Source organism: Miscanthus floridulus, chromosome 16 (genome assembly GCF_019320115.1).
Source record: "Miscanthus floridulus cultivar M001 chromosome 16, ASM1932011v1, whole genome shotgun sequence".
NCBI classification, from domain to species: domain Eukaryota; kingdom Viridiplantae; phylum Streptophyta; class Magnoliopsida; order Poales; family Poaceae; genus Miscanthus; species Miscanthus floridulus.
The window spans coordinates 11,342,710-11,359,445 of record NC_089595.1 but is presented as its reverse complement, the minus strand read 5'-3'; the positions used below and the strand labels follow the sequence as shown (position 1 = coordinate 11,359,445).

Sequence of the window (16,736 nt, the reverse complement as noted above, 5' to 3'; positions counted from 1 at the left end):
CAATAAATATGTACTTAAGTATTTTTTATTTTAGAAAGTAGACAAAGTACTTCCCCCATTTCAAATTATAAGTCATTCCAAGAATCTTAGAGAGTCAAAGAATCTCGAGTTTAACCAAAATTATAGAGAGAATTACAAAGAGTTATGGCATCAAATAGGTATACTATGAAAATATAATTAATGAAGAATCTAATGATACTTAATTAGCATCATATAAATGTTATTGTCTTATCATATAAATTTAGTCAAACTTGATATGGTTTGACTCTCCAAGATTCTTGGAATGACTTATAATTTGGGACGGAGGTAGTATTAGGCAAAATATCTTATAGTTGGCTCTATTATACCTACTAATGTGATAGACAACGATCAATCACATACATAATTGGATCTATTAATTAGATGTAAGGTCGTCCATATGTGATTGTTTCAACATGTATTTTTATTGGATTCAACGTGACATAATAATGAACTTTTTATAGTTTTCTATTATTTAAATGCACTTTTAATTTGTATTACAAAAGTATACCTTGTATGTTCCGAATAAACAAAATATACAATGTCTTTTCATGATTGAATGACTTTCAAAAATCATTCTTCTTTTGGTAAAGACGTACAATTTTTTTTTTTGAACTGAAACCGTGGGGCAAAAACCCCCGGCGGCTTTGATTAAAAGAAGAGAGTACAAAGAAAAGCAAACTTACAACAGAGAGCAAGTGCCTAACCAGCAGTTAGACATGAGCAACAACAGGAGAAAAACTAAAAAATAGAAACTACAAAACTACAATTACAGGGCATCAAGCCACAAGCAAACAGACTGGTGAAGACTTTGCTTGATCTTAAAAAGATGTGCAGTTATCTCCTTCTTGAATGCAGCCTTCCAGGAATTAAAATTTGGAGCCCTTCTATCAAAGATGAATGCATTCCTCTCATTCCAGATGCACCAAGCCCCGATCATGAAAACCTCTATGAAAAAAGGATAAGGAAAATCTCTCTTGGCTACAATCAACTTTTCATTAAGATTCCCTTCTTCTTCCCAAACAATGCCCAGAGCAAACCATCTAGAGAATGACAGATGGGCATTCAAAGAACAGATTGCTCACTGGTTTCCTCAATGTTATCCTGAGCAAAGCACACAACAGTAACCTTCTTCTAGAAATTTGTTCCTCCTTCTTAACATATTTCTAGTATTTAGCCAGGTCCTTAAGCAGAAGCCAGGTGAAAAACTTGATCTTTGGGACGCATTTGGCCTTCCAAATCCAGGTGATGGTCAGGGGGGATTCAATGAAGCATACTGATAGCGATAATATTTGCTAGAAGAGTAGTTCTGATTTCCCCAAATAAACTGCCAACAATCATTTACATCTGAATTTGCTGGATGCATTTGCAGCAACTCTGTCTGCAGCTCAAGGAATTCATTATATGCTTGCCGTGTCATTGGGATCCTAAAGCTGCTAAGCAGAGGTTCAGCATCTCTCATCTTTTGAAATGAAATTCTTGGTTCCTTCGCAAAATTCAGCAGATGAGGGTATTTTTGGGAGTGCACACTACCATTTAAAAGATCATCCCAAAAACTGACTGTGTCCCCTTTACCTGGAATGCAGTAAGCAACTCCCCTATATTGGATATGAAGTCTCAAAATGTCCTTCCACCAGAATGAACCTCTTTCTCTTCTAATATGAGGGACTCCATCTGGATAATGTTTCTGCCAGATAAGCTTAACCCACTGAATATTTTCTTTCCTATAGAGTTTATCCAATTGCTTCAACAGAAGAGCATCATTTTGAACGCTCAAGTTGATGACCCCCAGTCCCCCTTTTTCTTTGGGTCTCCTGATAAGTTCCCAGGCTGCTAGAGTGTAACCTTTTTTCCTAAAATCACTCCCTCTCCAGAGACATTTCTTTCTGTGCTTATCAATAATTTCCACCACTGTGACTGGCAATTTTAAAGAGCACATATAGTAAGTTGGGAGTGATGAGAGAACTGAGTTTACCAACTGCAATCTTCCAGCATAAGAGAGGAATTGAGAGCTTGCAGAAAGCCTTCTCTCAATTCTGCTGATAAGAGGGGCATAATCTTTCACTTGTGGTTTAGTGAGACCCATGGGCAGACCCAGATAAGTGAAAGGGAAGGATCCCACCAGACATCCAAAAACATTTGCTAGTGTATTAGCCTTTCCTTGGTAAACATTAATAGGAACAAGACAAGATTTGTGGTAGTTAACTCTCAGTCCACTTGAAATAGTAAAATTCTGTAGGATCTCCTTGAGATGTTGCAGCTGTGTTTCACAGGCTTGCATGATCAGGATAGTATCATCTGCATACTGCACAATTGGGAAAGGGGTACCTTGATTCTGTGGAAAGGGGGGGGGGGGGAAGAGGTTTCCATGTTCATACTCCTTATTTATGACACACTGTAACAGATCAGCTGCAATAGCAAAGAGAAGAGGAGACAGGGGGTCACCCTGCCTAACCCCCCTTTTACATTTGAAATCCTTGCCAGCTACCCCGTTGAGTAAAACTGATGAAGTTGCAGATGAAAGAATTTCTTTCATCCATTCCAGCCATCTTGAGGGGATACCCTTTGCTCTGAGAATGTCTATGATGGCTAAGTGCTCCACCAAATCGAAAGCCTTTTCAAAATCTAGCTTAAGTATAATGATCTCTCTCCTGGAATGATGACATTGGTGAAGATATTCAAAAGCCCACCCTAGACAGTCCTGAATAGTCCTTCCTCATTATAAAGCCATATTGATTCTCATGCACCACTGTCAGAGCTTTCGTTTGAAGTCTATTGGCTAATATCTTAGTGATGACTTTCATAGAAGAATTGAGGAGGGAAATAGGACTGAAATCATTGATATTTTCAAGGTTGTCCTTCTTTGGAACCAGAGAAATATAAGAGGAGTTGATACTTTTGATGTCTGCCTGGTGGTGGAAGAAATCCTTGCATAATCTGTAGATATCCTACTTAATGATGTGCCAGAATTTTTTGAAAAATAATCCATTAAAACCATCAGGGCCAGGAGCCTTGTCACTGGGAAGTTCAAGGATAATTGAGTCAATTTCTTCATTGGTGAAAGGAGAACAGAGGTCTTCAAGTTCATTGCTTGGCTGAATGATTTCTTGAAGATTAAACTGCATAGAGGTATTCACTGATGTACCAAATCTTCTTTTGAATTCTTGATAAAACAATGCACTTTTCTCTTGATGATCAGAAATCATACGGCCACTTTCATCCATTATCTGACAGATAATATTTCTTATACCTCTCTGTAGCCATTGCATGAAAGAATTTGGTATTTTCATCTCCAAATTGCACTAGGCGCTAAGTAAATCTCTGTTTCCAATATGTTTTCTGCATGTGCAACAGGTTATTAATATGGCTTTTAATGATAGCTCTGAAAGCTCTTTCCTGGTAATGCAGGTCCCTGATTTCTTCAAGCTTATCAAAGAATTCAATAGTGGTAAAGACGTACAATTGTAATGCAGTTTTTATCTTAACAAAAGAAAAAGTAAGATTCTTTTATAATTCATTCTATAACTATTTTTCTTTTTTTCTTAACTTGTTTGGCCTCAAAAATGTTTTTCAAATTCATGGTTCGGGTAGTGGTATTTTGTCATGCTAATTTTAGCATACATGCTCGAGTAAAATTCAAATTTCCTTAGCAAAACACATGCTATCGTTTTGGGTAAAAAAATGCGTATAGGTGATATATGTAGTTTTTTTTAAGGAGACCTTACAACACTATCGTGCGTAGGGATAAGATATGCTACTTTAAAAAATCCATTTAGTTGTAGCATTTTTTTATAAGAATGTATTGCTACCAAAACTTATATGAAGATTAACGAGTCGGATAGACCGGTAGGATTGGTACGTCCGATGTTTCTGGTTTGCCTAGCTTCCATGCGAGAGAGAAACACTTAAGGGTTACCCACTTGGTATTTCCTAATTTTATCCCATCTGACCTTTTCGGCAAACACTTAAGAAGGTGCTTCAATATCAATTGCATTTTCTGACTAGTAAAAATGCAATGTATAGATATCATCATCAAGGACTTCGAAGAATGGAATGAAACTTTACAAGCAAAATGCAGACGCACGCTGCAGTTCTTTTTTTTTTGAAACGCAATGGCAGGAGCTCTGCCTTTCCATTAAGATAAGAAAGAGAGTTTATATACAAGAGCTGTAGAGATCCCCAAGCAGGACAAGGGGGTAAAGAGGTGAAAAAATTGTACAGTCGTCTAGGACGATTACTCTCCCTAAGAATGAGCCATCTTCTTCTGCAGGATGTCCTCTTTTGTTCTTGAGGCCACCTGCATTGCCGTTTCGTGGGTGTTTGTGAATATTCTTCTATTTCTCTCTTTCCAAATGTTCCAGACGGTGTAGATTACCAAGCCGTTGAAGCACTTTCTGTCGTCATTGGTTATCTTGGATTGGACCTCTTCCCACCACGAGATCAAATGGGTTGGATCTTGGGCCGGGAGGATTATGCTCGCATCGAAGTGTTCCCAATGTAGAATGAGATTCCATACTGCTCTGGTGAACGGACAAAGCAAGGCTAAGTGGAGGCACGTTTCCAACGGGCCGTTGCATAGAGCGCATCGGTCTTGGTGTGGCCAACCTCTCTTTTGTAGATTATCCGTAGTGAGGATTTTCTCTCGCGCCATGGTCCAGACGAATACTTTGCACTTGTTTTCAGTGAATGCTTTCCATATGAGATCACTCCGAAATGCTCTGTAGGAACCGCAGAATTGTATTCTGTAGGCCGATCGGGTGGAATAGGCTCCGTTGGCTATCCATTTCCAGGTAATGGTGTCTGGAGTGCCCGGCGTTAGGTGGATATCTTGCAACCTGATCCATCAGTTCTCTCCAGAAAATGTTGAGGTACATGCATGCTGATCTATCAAAGTATCCTTAGAGACGAAGTGAACTATGAATATTGTTTATTGAGTTAAATGCATTAGAGGTCCATTAACTTGTGAGGAAGTTTCGGTTAAGTCCATCAACTTCCAAAGTGACTTTTTAGGTCCATAAACTTTGTACGCGTATCACTTAGGTCCATACCTCTCCACGTTGGCTTCTCGTGCTGATGTGGCATGATGCTGTGGCCATGCGGGCGTGCAGGTGGCTTCCTCCGATGGCGCTTCGCGGCTGGAGCGGAACGCGACTAGGCTCGTGGTGCGCTGGAGCTTCCCGCCGCGGCGAGGTCCCGGAGCACGTGGTCGGGCAGACGCTGCGACTGCGAGCTGAGTGCCATGTGGAGTGCCAGCGCGGGAACCGTGCGGGCGCGCGACCGGACTTGGAGCGCAGCAGCAGCAACCGCTGCCGGCGCGACTGTGGGCGACGGCAGCTCCTGCGCGGGAGCCGCCGGCGGCAGCTGCAGCTCAGGCGCGTCGTCGTCGGCCGGCTGGGCGTTGTCGTCGGCGCTGGGGACGAGGTTGGCGCGGCCACGGACCGCCCCGCGGTGCCCGCGGACCACACGACGGCGCCACCGGGGGCGGAGCGGAGCACGAGGTTGCCCGCGGCCGTGAGCTCCGCGGACGCGCCCTCCCCGACGGGCTGGCCGCGGTTGGCGGACCAGACAACCTGCGGGATGCCCGCCACCACGGAGGTCATGAGCCCGCCGCTGTTGCAGTAGACGACCGACGTGGAGATGACGGAGGCAGGGGAGGAGGAGGTGGACAGCACGCCCCCCGGCGTCGCCTACGTGCAGACCATCAACCTCGACGGCGAGTCCAACCTCAAGACGCGGTACGCCAAGCAGGAGACGATGCCTACGCTGGGCGAGGCGCTCGCGGGGGTCATCAAGTGCGAGAGGCCCAACCGCAACCTCTACGGCTTCCTCGCCACGGTCGACCTCGACGGCCGCCGCGCCGTCTCGCTCGGCCCCTCCAACATCGTGCTCCGCGGGTGCGATCTCAAGAACACGGCCTGGGCCATCGGCGTGGTCGTCTACACCGGCCGGGACACGAAGGTGATGCTCAATAGCTACGGGTCCAAGCGCAGCCGCCTGGAGACGCACATGAACCGCGAGACCATCATGCTCGCCGTCGTCCTGTTCCTCCTCTGCGCCATCGTGTCGCTCCTCGCTGACATCTGGCTCGGCGACCACGGTGACGAGCTCGGGGTGATCCCCTTCTTCCGCAAGAGGGACTTCTCCGTCAAGGACGACCCGGACGCCACGTACAACTGGTACGGGATGGGCGCCGAGGTGGCCTTCACCTTCATGAAGTCGGTGATCACCTTCCAGGTGATGATACCCATCTCTCTGTACATCTCCATGGAGATCATCAGGGTCGGGTAGGCTTTCTTCATGGAGCAGGACAAGAACATGTTCGACGACAAGCGGCAGGCCAAGTTCCAGTGCCGCGCGCTCAACATCAACGAGGACCTGGGCAGATCAAGTACGTGTTCTAGCTCATATGTTGGCAGCGGATTCAATTCTTGGCGCCGTATATCACTCCGCGTATACAACGTACGACTTACTTATTTTAGAGAGAAATACATGGACTCCATAATAAATATAAAAGCTGCTTGCTGTTGCTGCTCGCCGGCGCCGTGCACGCCGACGGCGTCTACTACCCGCCGTCCGGTGGCCCCGCCGTGCCCGTGCCCCGCGAGCCCTGCGACCCCATCATGGCGCTGCTCCAGGAGCTGGAGGTGTGCGAGGGCATGAGCCATGGCGCAGCTCACGTCCAGCCGCAACGGCGACCTGCACCGGCAGCAGGAGCAAGAGGCTAGGCGCTCTCGTTGACGACGGCGGTGGCCACCCCACCCCCTTGCCAGGTTCCCGGACGTGGCGGAGCTGGTGGACTGCACGTGCCTCGACATCTATGGGACCCTCCTAGCGGCCGCGCTCACGCCGGGGACCCCCTACGCGGCGTACCTGGTGTACGGCACCGCGGAGGGCGGACACCGCGGCCTCAGCTTCCCGGACCAGGAGACGACGGTGGCCGTGGGTGGCCGTGGGCGGCCGCGTGGTGGCGCGCCGGAGGTCCAGGAGAACTTGCCGCGGCCCGACGCGCGGCCACGGCGCCAGGCGCCCTCGTACATGCTGCCGTCGGTCCACAGGAACTTGCCCGCTACCTGCGCGGCGGCAACGGCGACGGCGAGACGGCGGCGGCGAGGACTGCGCGTGTGCTCAGCTTCATGGACGGGCTCTCCTGCTGCGGCGAGGAGCGCGTGATGGTGTTCACCATGAGAAGAGGCAAGGACGGCGTGGACCCGGCCATGCTGCGCGGCCAGGCCGGCTTGACGTGCACATCCACTTCACCATGTGCGACTTCGAGGGATTCCACGCCGGTGCCCGCCGAGCTCGGCGAGATCATGCTCGCCAAACCCGGGTCCACGAGCCGCGCGCTCCGCACCGTCATCAGCGCGCTGCAGCACGTGGCGCCGTCGACAGCACGCAGGCGGCGTCCGCGTCCCCGGGCGGCACGGAAGCGCGATGCAGCGCTGGGCGCGCACCTCGCCCGCAACAGCGGCGAGGCCATGCTGCTGCTGCTTCGGTGTTGCTGCTGGTGGTGGTGGTGTCGTCATGGCTGGCCGGCGGCCTGAGGAGCGAGGAGTGACGTGGGCGACGCCCTGATGAAGAGCGACGGGAGCAGCAGGGGCGGCGGCGCCGGGGACGGCGACGGCCGCGGCTTGTTCGCGCGCCCGCAACGGCGGCAGCGGCACCTGCTTGCGCGCCCACAACGTGTTTGACGAAACGAACGGTCAACAGTTGCTTTAGATGGACAAGTCAGCAGGCCACGTCAGCACGAGAAGCCTACGTGGAGGGATATGGATTTAAGTGATACAACATTAAAGTTTATGGACCCAAAAAACCACTTTGAAAGTTGATGGACCTAACTGAAACATCCTCACAAGTTAATGGATCTCTGATGCATTTAACTCTTGTTTATTTGTGGGACCTGTGTCAATTTATAGTGGTATGTGTTGTTTTGCCTTCAACCCTCATTGGTATGATGCCTTTCTTCTATGTCTAGATGACACGTCCTATGACTGAAGGGGGCTTTCTCAAAGTCTTCAAGTGATGGATTCTTCAGGTATACTGTACCTTCCATCATTACTGCTAGACTTTTGGTGTTTAGGCAGGGTGTGTGTCATTTTCAATTCTTAATTATAATGGTAACTCCAGGTACCAACAGTTTACTGAAGTCTGATGGGACTGATGAACTGCCAGAAGAATGGCTAGTTAATTGCTTACAAGTTATTGAGGCTTGTTTCCCAGCAGAAGAAATGTATGCATGTCATTCAACATAGATAAGCCCTTGGATTTATCAGTCGTTGAGTTCAATGTCATTCAAGATATGCACTATTGCTACTTATGGTATCTCTGAACCTTCTTAATAGGAATACCCATGTTGCTGCCATGGAAAAAGCTGTCGATATCTCAGGTTGGTACAAACCTCTAATGCGATTTTCAGATTGCCGTTTATAGCAGATTCTAAGTTGCATCAGCGCTGTGCTTCAATTTCAGCGCATCAGAATACTTTGCCTTGTCAACAATCTATCGTTGTCCATAAAGAACCTGCACTGCTGAAAGGTGTGCCCAACACTTGTCCACGTACGTTTGCTGAACGCTTGTCTCCCTTTCAAGATTAGTATATAATATAATATAATATAATATTGGCTATGTAATGTATCCTGTCAATTGAACTCAAAGCACACTTTTCTCTGTTCCACAGCTGGCAAAACTATTGTCACAAGAAAGGAGCCGAGAACATATGTGGCCTACCCTTTCGATTTTGTACTGCCATCCAGTATCCGTCGTGGGGTCACCATTAAAGACATAAATGAGATGATCAAGGCCAAACCGCCACTCAAGATCAAGCACAAGAACGACGAGGAGCCCAACTCGTTCCAAGCCTTAGCTATCTTCGGGAAACCTGTGGTCCACAAGAGGAGGATCCATGCCCTGCCGCCGCACAAGATCAAGCACGACTAGGAGCCCAACTCGTTCCAAGCATCAGGTATCTCCGGGAAACCTGTTGTCCACAAGAAGAGGATCCACACCAAGGGGAAGGGGGGCAACGGAACCATCACGATCACCAGAACCATAGGTTAAGCTGACCATTTTGTTGGCGAAGCTGTGCCAACCAAAACAGAGCAAAATCTCCATTGTTGGGACGAGAGTATTCAGCAGAAGCTATAGAGCAGTGAACAACAAATCTGATGTGTATAGTTATGGAATGGTGGTCCTTGAGATGGTCGATCGGAGCAAGGAAACAAATCGATGATAGCACAGACGACAGTAGCAGCAAGTATTTTCCCCAATGGTTGTATGACAACTTGGATCAGTTTAGTAGCTCTACAACCTGTGAGATCAGCATCGACACCACGAAAGTTGTGAGGAGCGATGATCCTCGTTGGCTTGTGGTGCATACAGTTCAGGCCTACTGACCGGCCATCCATGAGCGAAATCCTTGAGATGTTGAAGAACGACACTATGGACTTGCAGTTGCCACAGGCTACCAACCCATCCTAATGCGAGGCTCCCTCGACTCGCCCTCGCCCTAGCGCCGCCGCCGCCTTCCACCACCGCTGGTCCCCTCCAATCCCTTCCCCCTCCGATATCTCGCCGGAGGCTGGAGGGAGTAGGGATCCATTATTTTTAATAAGTTTCTTTTAGTAGATCGAGTTCTTAAGGTTAGGATTTCTCCATGCCAAGTTTCTTGGTATTAGGGATTTATCTCCTCCTCTTCTCCGGCGACGGCGAGGGAGTAGGGTGGAACGTTTTCTCCATGGCGGCTCTGTTGAAAATAAGGACGACAACTACGGCGTCAGCATCTTCATCGGCATGACAACATGAAGATTCTTTCCGGACGGCGCATCAAGGCAGAGATGATGTCGCTGCCATGGAATAATTTTCTCCGGTCTCTTCTCTGTTTTGTTGTTTAGATCTGGCCACGATGAAGGACTTGGGAGAATATATTTCAGATCAGTCTTCCTCATTCTTTGGTGGCAGAAGAAAGAAAAAGGAAGATACAAGAAATAAGAAGTTTCTCAACTCCACATGCAGGAATGTTGGTCGTCATTTGTTGGACATCTGTTCTCAGGGCTTTTGCCGAGTGTTTGCCTGTGTGGTCATCCATACGAAGCGTCATACAGGTTTGGATATGAGATTTGGAGCTATTCACGGCGTGGGTACAATATAGATGAAAATCAGTTTTTGGATATATGTAATGTATTCCAGAATGCTGGTAACGTGATGATATGCCCAGCTATTATCTAATATAATTCTTCTTTCATTAAAAAAAAAAAAAGACTTGCAGTTGCCACCGAATGCGTTCTGGACTGGTTGAACATAGCCACCCAGCTTGTAAACTTCACTCTCCTTTTTATGATTGCATATATACTTTTAGTATATTGTAAATATGTCCATTATTTAATATGCACTAAACAGTTGCATAGACTTGTGACTTGTATTAGAGGATCTCTAATAGATTACTTCGTAGAAAATGGGTGCTGCAACATTAGTGCACAATAAGACCTACTGTTGTAACTTGTAAATGATTCCTAATTATAACTGCTCTGTACTTGTGACGGTGAGGTTAATCGTCATGCATAGGAATAGTTATATATACTTTGTTAAAATTTAGTAACTGTTTGCTTTGTGCATGCATGTTTTTGACGAATACCTTCGTGATGATGAATTTGGTGGTTCTGTTAAAAAAAATGTTGTAAGCGAAGTTCTGAGGCGAATATCAATAATAAGATTATGGCAAATACATTTAGCTTAGAAGGAAAAACAAGATAATAATGTCCAAGAGGTCAAGAGTCAATACAGAGTTTTCTTGAAGGTATCAAATAGAGCTTCTTGCTCGCTTATGATATCTTCCTCTGCCTACTTCCATCGACTTAATTAAGGTTCTTTCCGAAAGATGCCAAATATGGGGAAACAATCTTAATTGTATTGTTCTAGTGCTTCATTTTGAACATTTCAACATTTCCACTTATAAAGTCGAACTAGTTTATCTGACATATTGACCTCGCGTTCATAAATTGTTGGATCAAAAGTTTAAGAAAAATGTTGACTTAGGGTTTCAGCATGGACGCAACCTGACAAGCTGGTCGTGAAGTTGGCGTGGGGCACGGCAACACCAACACGCGGGTTACCATTGCGCTGACGACAGGTGATGGTTGCCAACGAGTCAACCACAGCCAACTTTCAAAAAAAAACTCACTTTATGATAAATAAAAAATTTAAACTAACATTTATGATACCAAATAAATATCATTACACTAGTTATGAAATATATTTTCATAGTAAACCTATTTGGATACATAAATGTTGATGCTGTTTTCTACAAACTTGATTAAATTAAAAAAATTGACTCATTTCAAATCTCTAATTACATTCTTTTTTAGACAGTCAAATCTATAATTGCATGCCTTTTTTAGACGGAAGGAGTACGCAACTGCGGGTGTGACCTAACCTGGTAACACAGGGTGCAGACATAGGGTTCAGATAAATGCAAAGTAGCTTTTGTATCTGACTATTTTTTCCAAGCAACAACCGAAAAGGACAGGTAGTTCCTGTAATTCACTATAGGTAGAAAAAGAAATTAACCCAATTTATAAGAAAAAAAACAGACATGAAAACTTTTTAGTGACATGGTTAATTATTAAAGGAAAACCGTCAAAAAACTAAACACGGCAACCCAAACGACTAACCCCCGAGCAACCCACTTAGGTAGTACAACGCACAAGTGAGGGAGCCCTGGGACAAGCTTCGTGTTCCTCTATGAAAAATTGAGGACGCACTGAATTGGATTTGCATCTGTTCAGTTCGGCCCAGCCCGCGTTGACAGCCCTGGGACTGATATGAATGGATGCCTATTTCTGGATGCCTACTCAAGTGGCATAATTTCTATATAATTGGTGACAAATGACATGGCCACTGGTTGCAAGCCGCATGTAACCTAGCTCGCATCCCCCAAAGTCCAGAAGGCAGGTTTAATTAATGATCATAAATACCCCTTGGTGATTTGTTGCTCAAGCTCATCGAAGTTCCAAGCATCATTGACCGAGTATTCACCTGCAAAATAAGCCTTAGAAACCTTCACAAGCAACAAATCTTCACTGGACTAGAACTACAGCTGAACCATGTAGACAGTAGCCAAGAGGCACAGCACAGAAAATTACCTATTGAGTCTCTCCGCAAGGCAGTTAAATGAGCACAGCTGCAGGAAAATGTATAGACTGAATTTGGTCACCGAAATATATTAGCATAAAAAACATGTCGATGGATAAGAACAGTAACTGAAATGAAAATGGGGGGAAAAGGATCATGTGGTTATTCTACAATTAAACGACAAGAGTATATATTAAACATCCAGAAAAAAGGGAGGAACAAGTATTTGGGTTCAGTACAACAAATACATGGAACTAGCCAACTTCAGTAAAATAGCTAAGTTATTTAAAAAAAAAACTTCCAGCCCAAAGACATGATAATACTTGTGAAATATGAAATATCAAACTTGGTTGAATCTTTGACAGAGCAAGTACAAGCAGGGTGCATAAGCATAGGACCAAAACACATAGGGGCTAGGCTCTATGCAGACTTTTAGCCTTATGGTGTTCAAAGATATGTAGAACTCCATTGGACACATAAAGTAACTTGCTACCATAAAAGGATGACAATAGTGAAAGGATATTGCACAATCGTAACAACTGAAACATTTATAGAAACCTGAAAAGGAAATATAAATGTAATCCTGACACCGATCACTTAGAGCACATTATACATGCTGATGTTCATTAATGCAGACTGCACACACAGAAAGTAAACAGAAAATAAGGCTAACACAGGAATAATTGTGCCAACCTTCCAAGTGCTTTACCCAAGTCCGCACATAGGGACCGAACATATGTTCCTTTTGAGCAAGTAACTCGAAATATCAAATTCTGTCTGTAGAATGCAAACCAAAAAAAAAAGAACAATCATCAAGAGTACAGGTAATCATATGAACACTGACCAGATATTTATTATCCGCTATGAATTCAAAGGTAGGAAAAGAGGAATGTAAGAATACCTGTCTTCCAAACTGCGCTCAATATCAAATTGGTATATTGATATTCTTCTTGGTGAAAGCTCTACTGTTTCACCCCTCCTTGCTTTGTCATACATCTTTTCACCACCAACCTGATTTCATGGTCAATTAACATTGTGAGCTTGTGAATTTGTCATACACGTTTTGGAAATAACACAACTTGTGAACTTGTGGTTTCATGGTTGATTAACTTTTGAGTAGTAGGCAGTGTGACAGCAGATGGAAGATCAGTAATATCAAACTGTATCATGATCAAAACCAACTATATCCTTATGTCAGAAAGCGCAGTACACAGACAAGTCCTGAGATAGTATGACAAAGTTAACCTATATGCATGTTATCTTTCTATTTCCCTTTTTGCTCTTCATAAGTGAACAATATACTTCTAGTGGTTTAGTAGCTTATTATCCAAAAGTGTAAAACTGCTGAGCAGATTGTCATACATGCATAACAGAAAGTCAGCACCACCCACGAACAACTCTAGCAACATTCTTTTAAAGAAAATGTAGAAAAATAGCTTTAGGTACAAGAATAGTGTACCTTAATGGCAGAAAACATTGGAGGAACTTGCCATATCTCACCCTTGAATGATGCTGCTGCCTTTCTAATATCTTCATCTTTGATGTGTTCCCATGGTTCCCTCTGGATAATCTGATCATAGAAGGATGTAAGGCATTACTGTCATCTAAGAAGAATTGTGAATACAAATAATTAAAATCAAAGCTAATATAAAAAAATAACTGTACAGGATCAGATTTAGGAAAACACAAGTGGTTTAACTAATTATTTCAAGAAAAGGTTAAGATTGCACACAATCAACTATTGAGATCTGAAAATAGAGTTTGTAATTTCTGACATTTGTAAAGATAGGATCAACAAATGCTTGCAGAATTTACAGTCACCTACTATACTATATATAGACTATATATGCTAATAAGGTGATCAGCCTCTTTTTAGGATATAATCTTTCAATACGACTTCCCAGCAACATTGTACAAAAGCATAATTAACTGTGAAAATAGAGTTAACAGTCACCAACTAAAAGATATGTAGACAATATATGCTGATAAGTGATGAACCTCTTTTCAGGGTAGAATCTTTCAATAAGATTTCCCAGCAACATAGAAAAGAAGAATAACTAACTGCGAACCAAATAGGTTGTTATTTGGTGATGCTTCCCCAAATCCCTTCAATAATGCAGATCCATTTGCAACCCCTGAATAAAAGAATGTTCAGCAGACCATTGTAGAGATGCTAGGATACATACTGGTGAATCTGCATCCCAGGTTGATGTGGCTTCTCCAAGTCGGAAAACACCGCTATAGCCTTTAACCATTCCTTGGTAGCTTCAGAAGCATGAGATCATTCAGAAAAAACAATGTACAGCAAGTGCTAGAGATGGAGGGATGATAAGTAGCCATAGTATGTAAAACAATTCTTTCAGAGTCCATCATATTTTATTTTTCCCCCAAAGCCTACAATACAGTCTATACTAGGGCAAATTTGAAGATAAGCGTAAACCAGAGGACAATTGTCCCAGCAACCACAAGAATAAGCTTTCCCCGAAAGTTAAGACGATGTTACCTATCAACTATTTTGGTTGCTTTTCCTACACAAACAATCAACAATCCAGTTGCCATGGGGTCCAGAGTTCCAGCATGTCCAACCTGAGACCACACAAATATTGCAAAACATATACTTAATGCTAAGGGCTAATGCTACATTCAGATACAGTGAAAAAGCCCTGATATCACCTTTTGTACTTTCACCAAGCGCCGCAACTTGCCACAAACAGTAAATGAAGTCCATCCTGAGATTAGAGGAAAGACGAGTTCAGATGAATTGTTCAGGATGGAAGGCAACAGAGCAAATTAATAAAACACCACTCGAACCTAATCCTGTCCGCACATTAACTAATTATTATCTGCCCTGAAAGGAAACACAACACAGAACCCTGTCCTGAGGCAAAGCTGCAGAAGTGCCACACTAACTGATTGCCATGTAATTGTTGCTCTAATCGCTCACATTTCACAAAAGGAATTTTCCAGTGGTGCATCATATAAAAGTATCTAAAATACTACTGTTGTCTTAATCTCACACAGACGGCAACCTAGTACTGCCGATGATACATTTTGGTGATAATCCCAGAACCTGCAATGCACCAAAGGGGAGGCGAAAGGCATCACCCTTGGGCTTGTCGATGAGCACGATGGTCCCGGCCGGGCCGTCCCACCTGGGCGGCAGCTCCGTGGTCCTGGTGACGAGGTACGGCTGCGGCCGCTCCTCCTGCTTTAGCACCTCCCGCTTCACCTGCTGCGGCTCTTTTCCCGGTCTCTTGGTCTTGGTGTCGGCTTGGCCGGGGCCCTTCTTCAGAGACCTGAAGAAGTCCTCCACCTTCCTCTCCAGCACCTCCCCTTTGTCGTCGCTGTCGCCGCCCTTCTTACTGACCACCCGCTCCTCTCCCTCATCTTCCTTCTTCTCGTCGTCGAAGAAGACGAGGCTCCTATCGGCGTCGGAGGCCGGGGCAGCGTCAGCAGAGACGAATGCATTGTCGAGCGACTGGTGGGGGAAGTACTTCTTCTCCAGGCGGTAGAGCATACGGTAGTGCTTGTCCTTCTCCCACGGCATAGCGAAGGTGTCGTGGAAGTAGAGCGCTTCCTCGCGCGCGTGCAGGCGCGGGAAGTCCACCACCTCCGGCCGGAGCTCGACGAATTCCGACGACGAGGAGGAGGGCTTGGTGGTGGTGGTGGCGTCAGGGTCGGGGAGGAGGCGGCTGCGGCGCTTGCGGAGGTACCGGCGCTTGGCGCGGTCGAGCGGCTGCTCGTCGGATGCTGGCTGCGGCTGGCGGCCGGCCCCGGCGGCGTCGGAGGCGGAGGATTTGGGGGGATTGGGTTCCGCGGGGCGGTGCACGATGAGGTCGTAGTAGAGAGGGTAGGGAGTCGCGGTGAGCGAGAGGAAGCGGTGCGGGAGGCGGAGCAGCGGCGACGGGGAGGGGGAGGAGGAGGGCAGCAGCGCCGCCCTCGCCGCCGCCGCCATGGCTCCCGCTCGAGGAGGCATTCGTGTCCCCGCGGTGCGCGGGCCGCTTGCTATCGGTAGGGCCGTAGGGGAAGGGAGAACCGAGTCATGCGGCAGCCCAGCCGTTGGATCTGCAGCAGACGGTGCAGATGGAGAGCATTGCATCATCGATGTCCATGAGGACTTTGCAGGTAAGAAAATGGATGACGACAATTAAAAATGCAACGAACTATCATGTTTTATAACATAATAAAAATAAAGTTGATTTTTAAGAGCAATGTTTAAATCAAAAATCAGAGAATAACTAAAATTACGGTAATATTACTATTAAGACATCCCAAAGGCCGCTCCACTCACTGACGCATGCGCCTTCTCACCTAAAAAAAGCAAAATCAACTCCTGCATACCTCACTCTGCTCCCGTCCTTATCCTTTCCGTGCTCGTCATCCCCTGCCGCAGCGCACCAACGCCCGATGTCCTCCCCCACCGGGAGCCTCCAACGATCGCAGATCCGGCAGCCCTCTCCCTACCTCGGCGAGATCTATGGAGCAGGAGCAAGATCCACTCGCCTCTGGTGAGATCCATGGAGGTGAGATGATGGTGTTGCAGGGAAGTGGACGCCCTCTCATCCACCAGGCACGGCGGCCTCTCCACCGCTGAC

General features: G+C 45.8%; 3 protein-coding genes and 1 long non-coding RNA gene across 4 annotated transcripts; 3 read left to right on the top strand and 1 right to left on the bottom strand.

The window, feature by feature from the left end:
- The first annotated feature begins 3,024 nt into the window (after positions 1 to 3,024).
- Positions 3,025 to 4,101, top strand: LOC136510151 (uncharacterized). Its single transcript, XR_010772627.1, has 3 exons — positions 3,025 to 3,147; positions 3,427 to 3,514; positions 4,042 to 4,101. It is a non-coding gene; the product is annotated as an uncharacterized lncRNA (long non-coding RNA).
- A 1,554-nt stretch (positions 4,102 to 5,655) lies between these two features.
- On the top strand, positions 5,656 to 6,306 carry LOC136510269 (phospholipid-transporting ATPase 1-like). Its single transcript, XM_066504782.1, has one exon. The coding sequence runs from the start codon at positions 5,656 to 5,658 to the stop codon at positions 6,304 to 6,306; it is 651 nt and encodes a 216-aa protein (XP_066360879.1).
- Positions 6,307 to 8,001: 1,695 nt separating this feature from the next.
- Positions 8,002 to 9,551, top strand: LOC136510150 (protein XRI1-like). The gene is made up of 5 exons (XM_066504706.1): positions 8,002 to 8,050; positions 8,143 to 8,245; positions 8,358 to 8,401; positions 8,485 to 8,571; positions 8,693 to 9,551. The coding sequence occupies exons 1-5, from the start codon at positions 8,038 to 8,040 to the stop codon at positions 8,950 to 8,952; spliced, it is 507 nt and encodes a 168-aa protein (XP_066360803.1). The 5' UTR covers positions 8,002 to 8,037; the 3' UTR covers positions 8,953 to 9,551.
- Positions 9,552 to 11,546: 1,995 nt separating this feature from the next.
- LOC136512570 (uncharacterized) lies at positions 11,547 to 16,148 on the bottom strand. The gene is made up of 9 exons (XM_066506538.1): positions 15,247 to 16,148; positions 14,815 to 14,870; positions 14,645 to 14,727; positions 14,328 to 14,406; positions 13,601 to 13,711; positions 13,043 to 13,152; positions 12,835 to 12,918; positions 12,153 to 12,190; positions 11,547 to 12,045 (listed from the first exon to the last, which is right to left on the bottom strand). The coding sequence occupies exons 1-9, from the start codon at positions 16,115 to 16,117 to the stop codon at positions 11,975 to 11,977; spliced, it is 1,503 nt and encodes a 500-aa protein (XP_066362635.1). The 5' UTR covers positions 16,118 to 16,148; the 3' UTR covers positions 11,547 to 11,974.
- Positions 16,149 to 16,736: the final 588 nt, after the last annotated feature.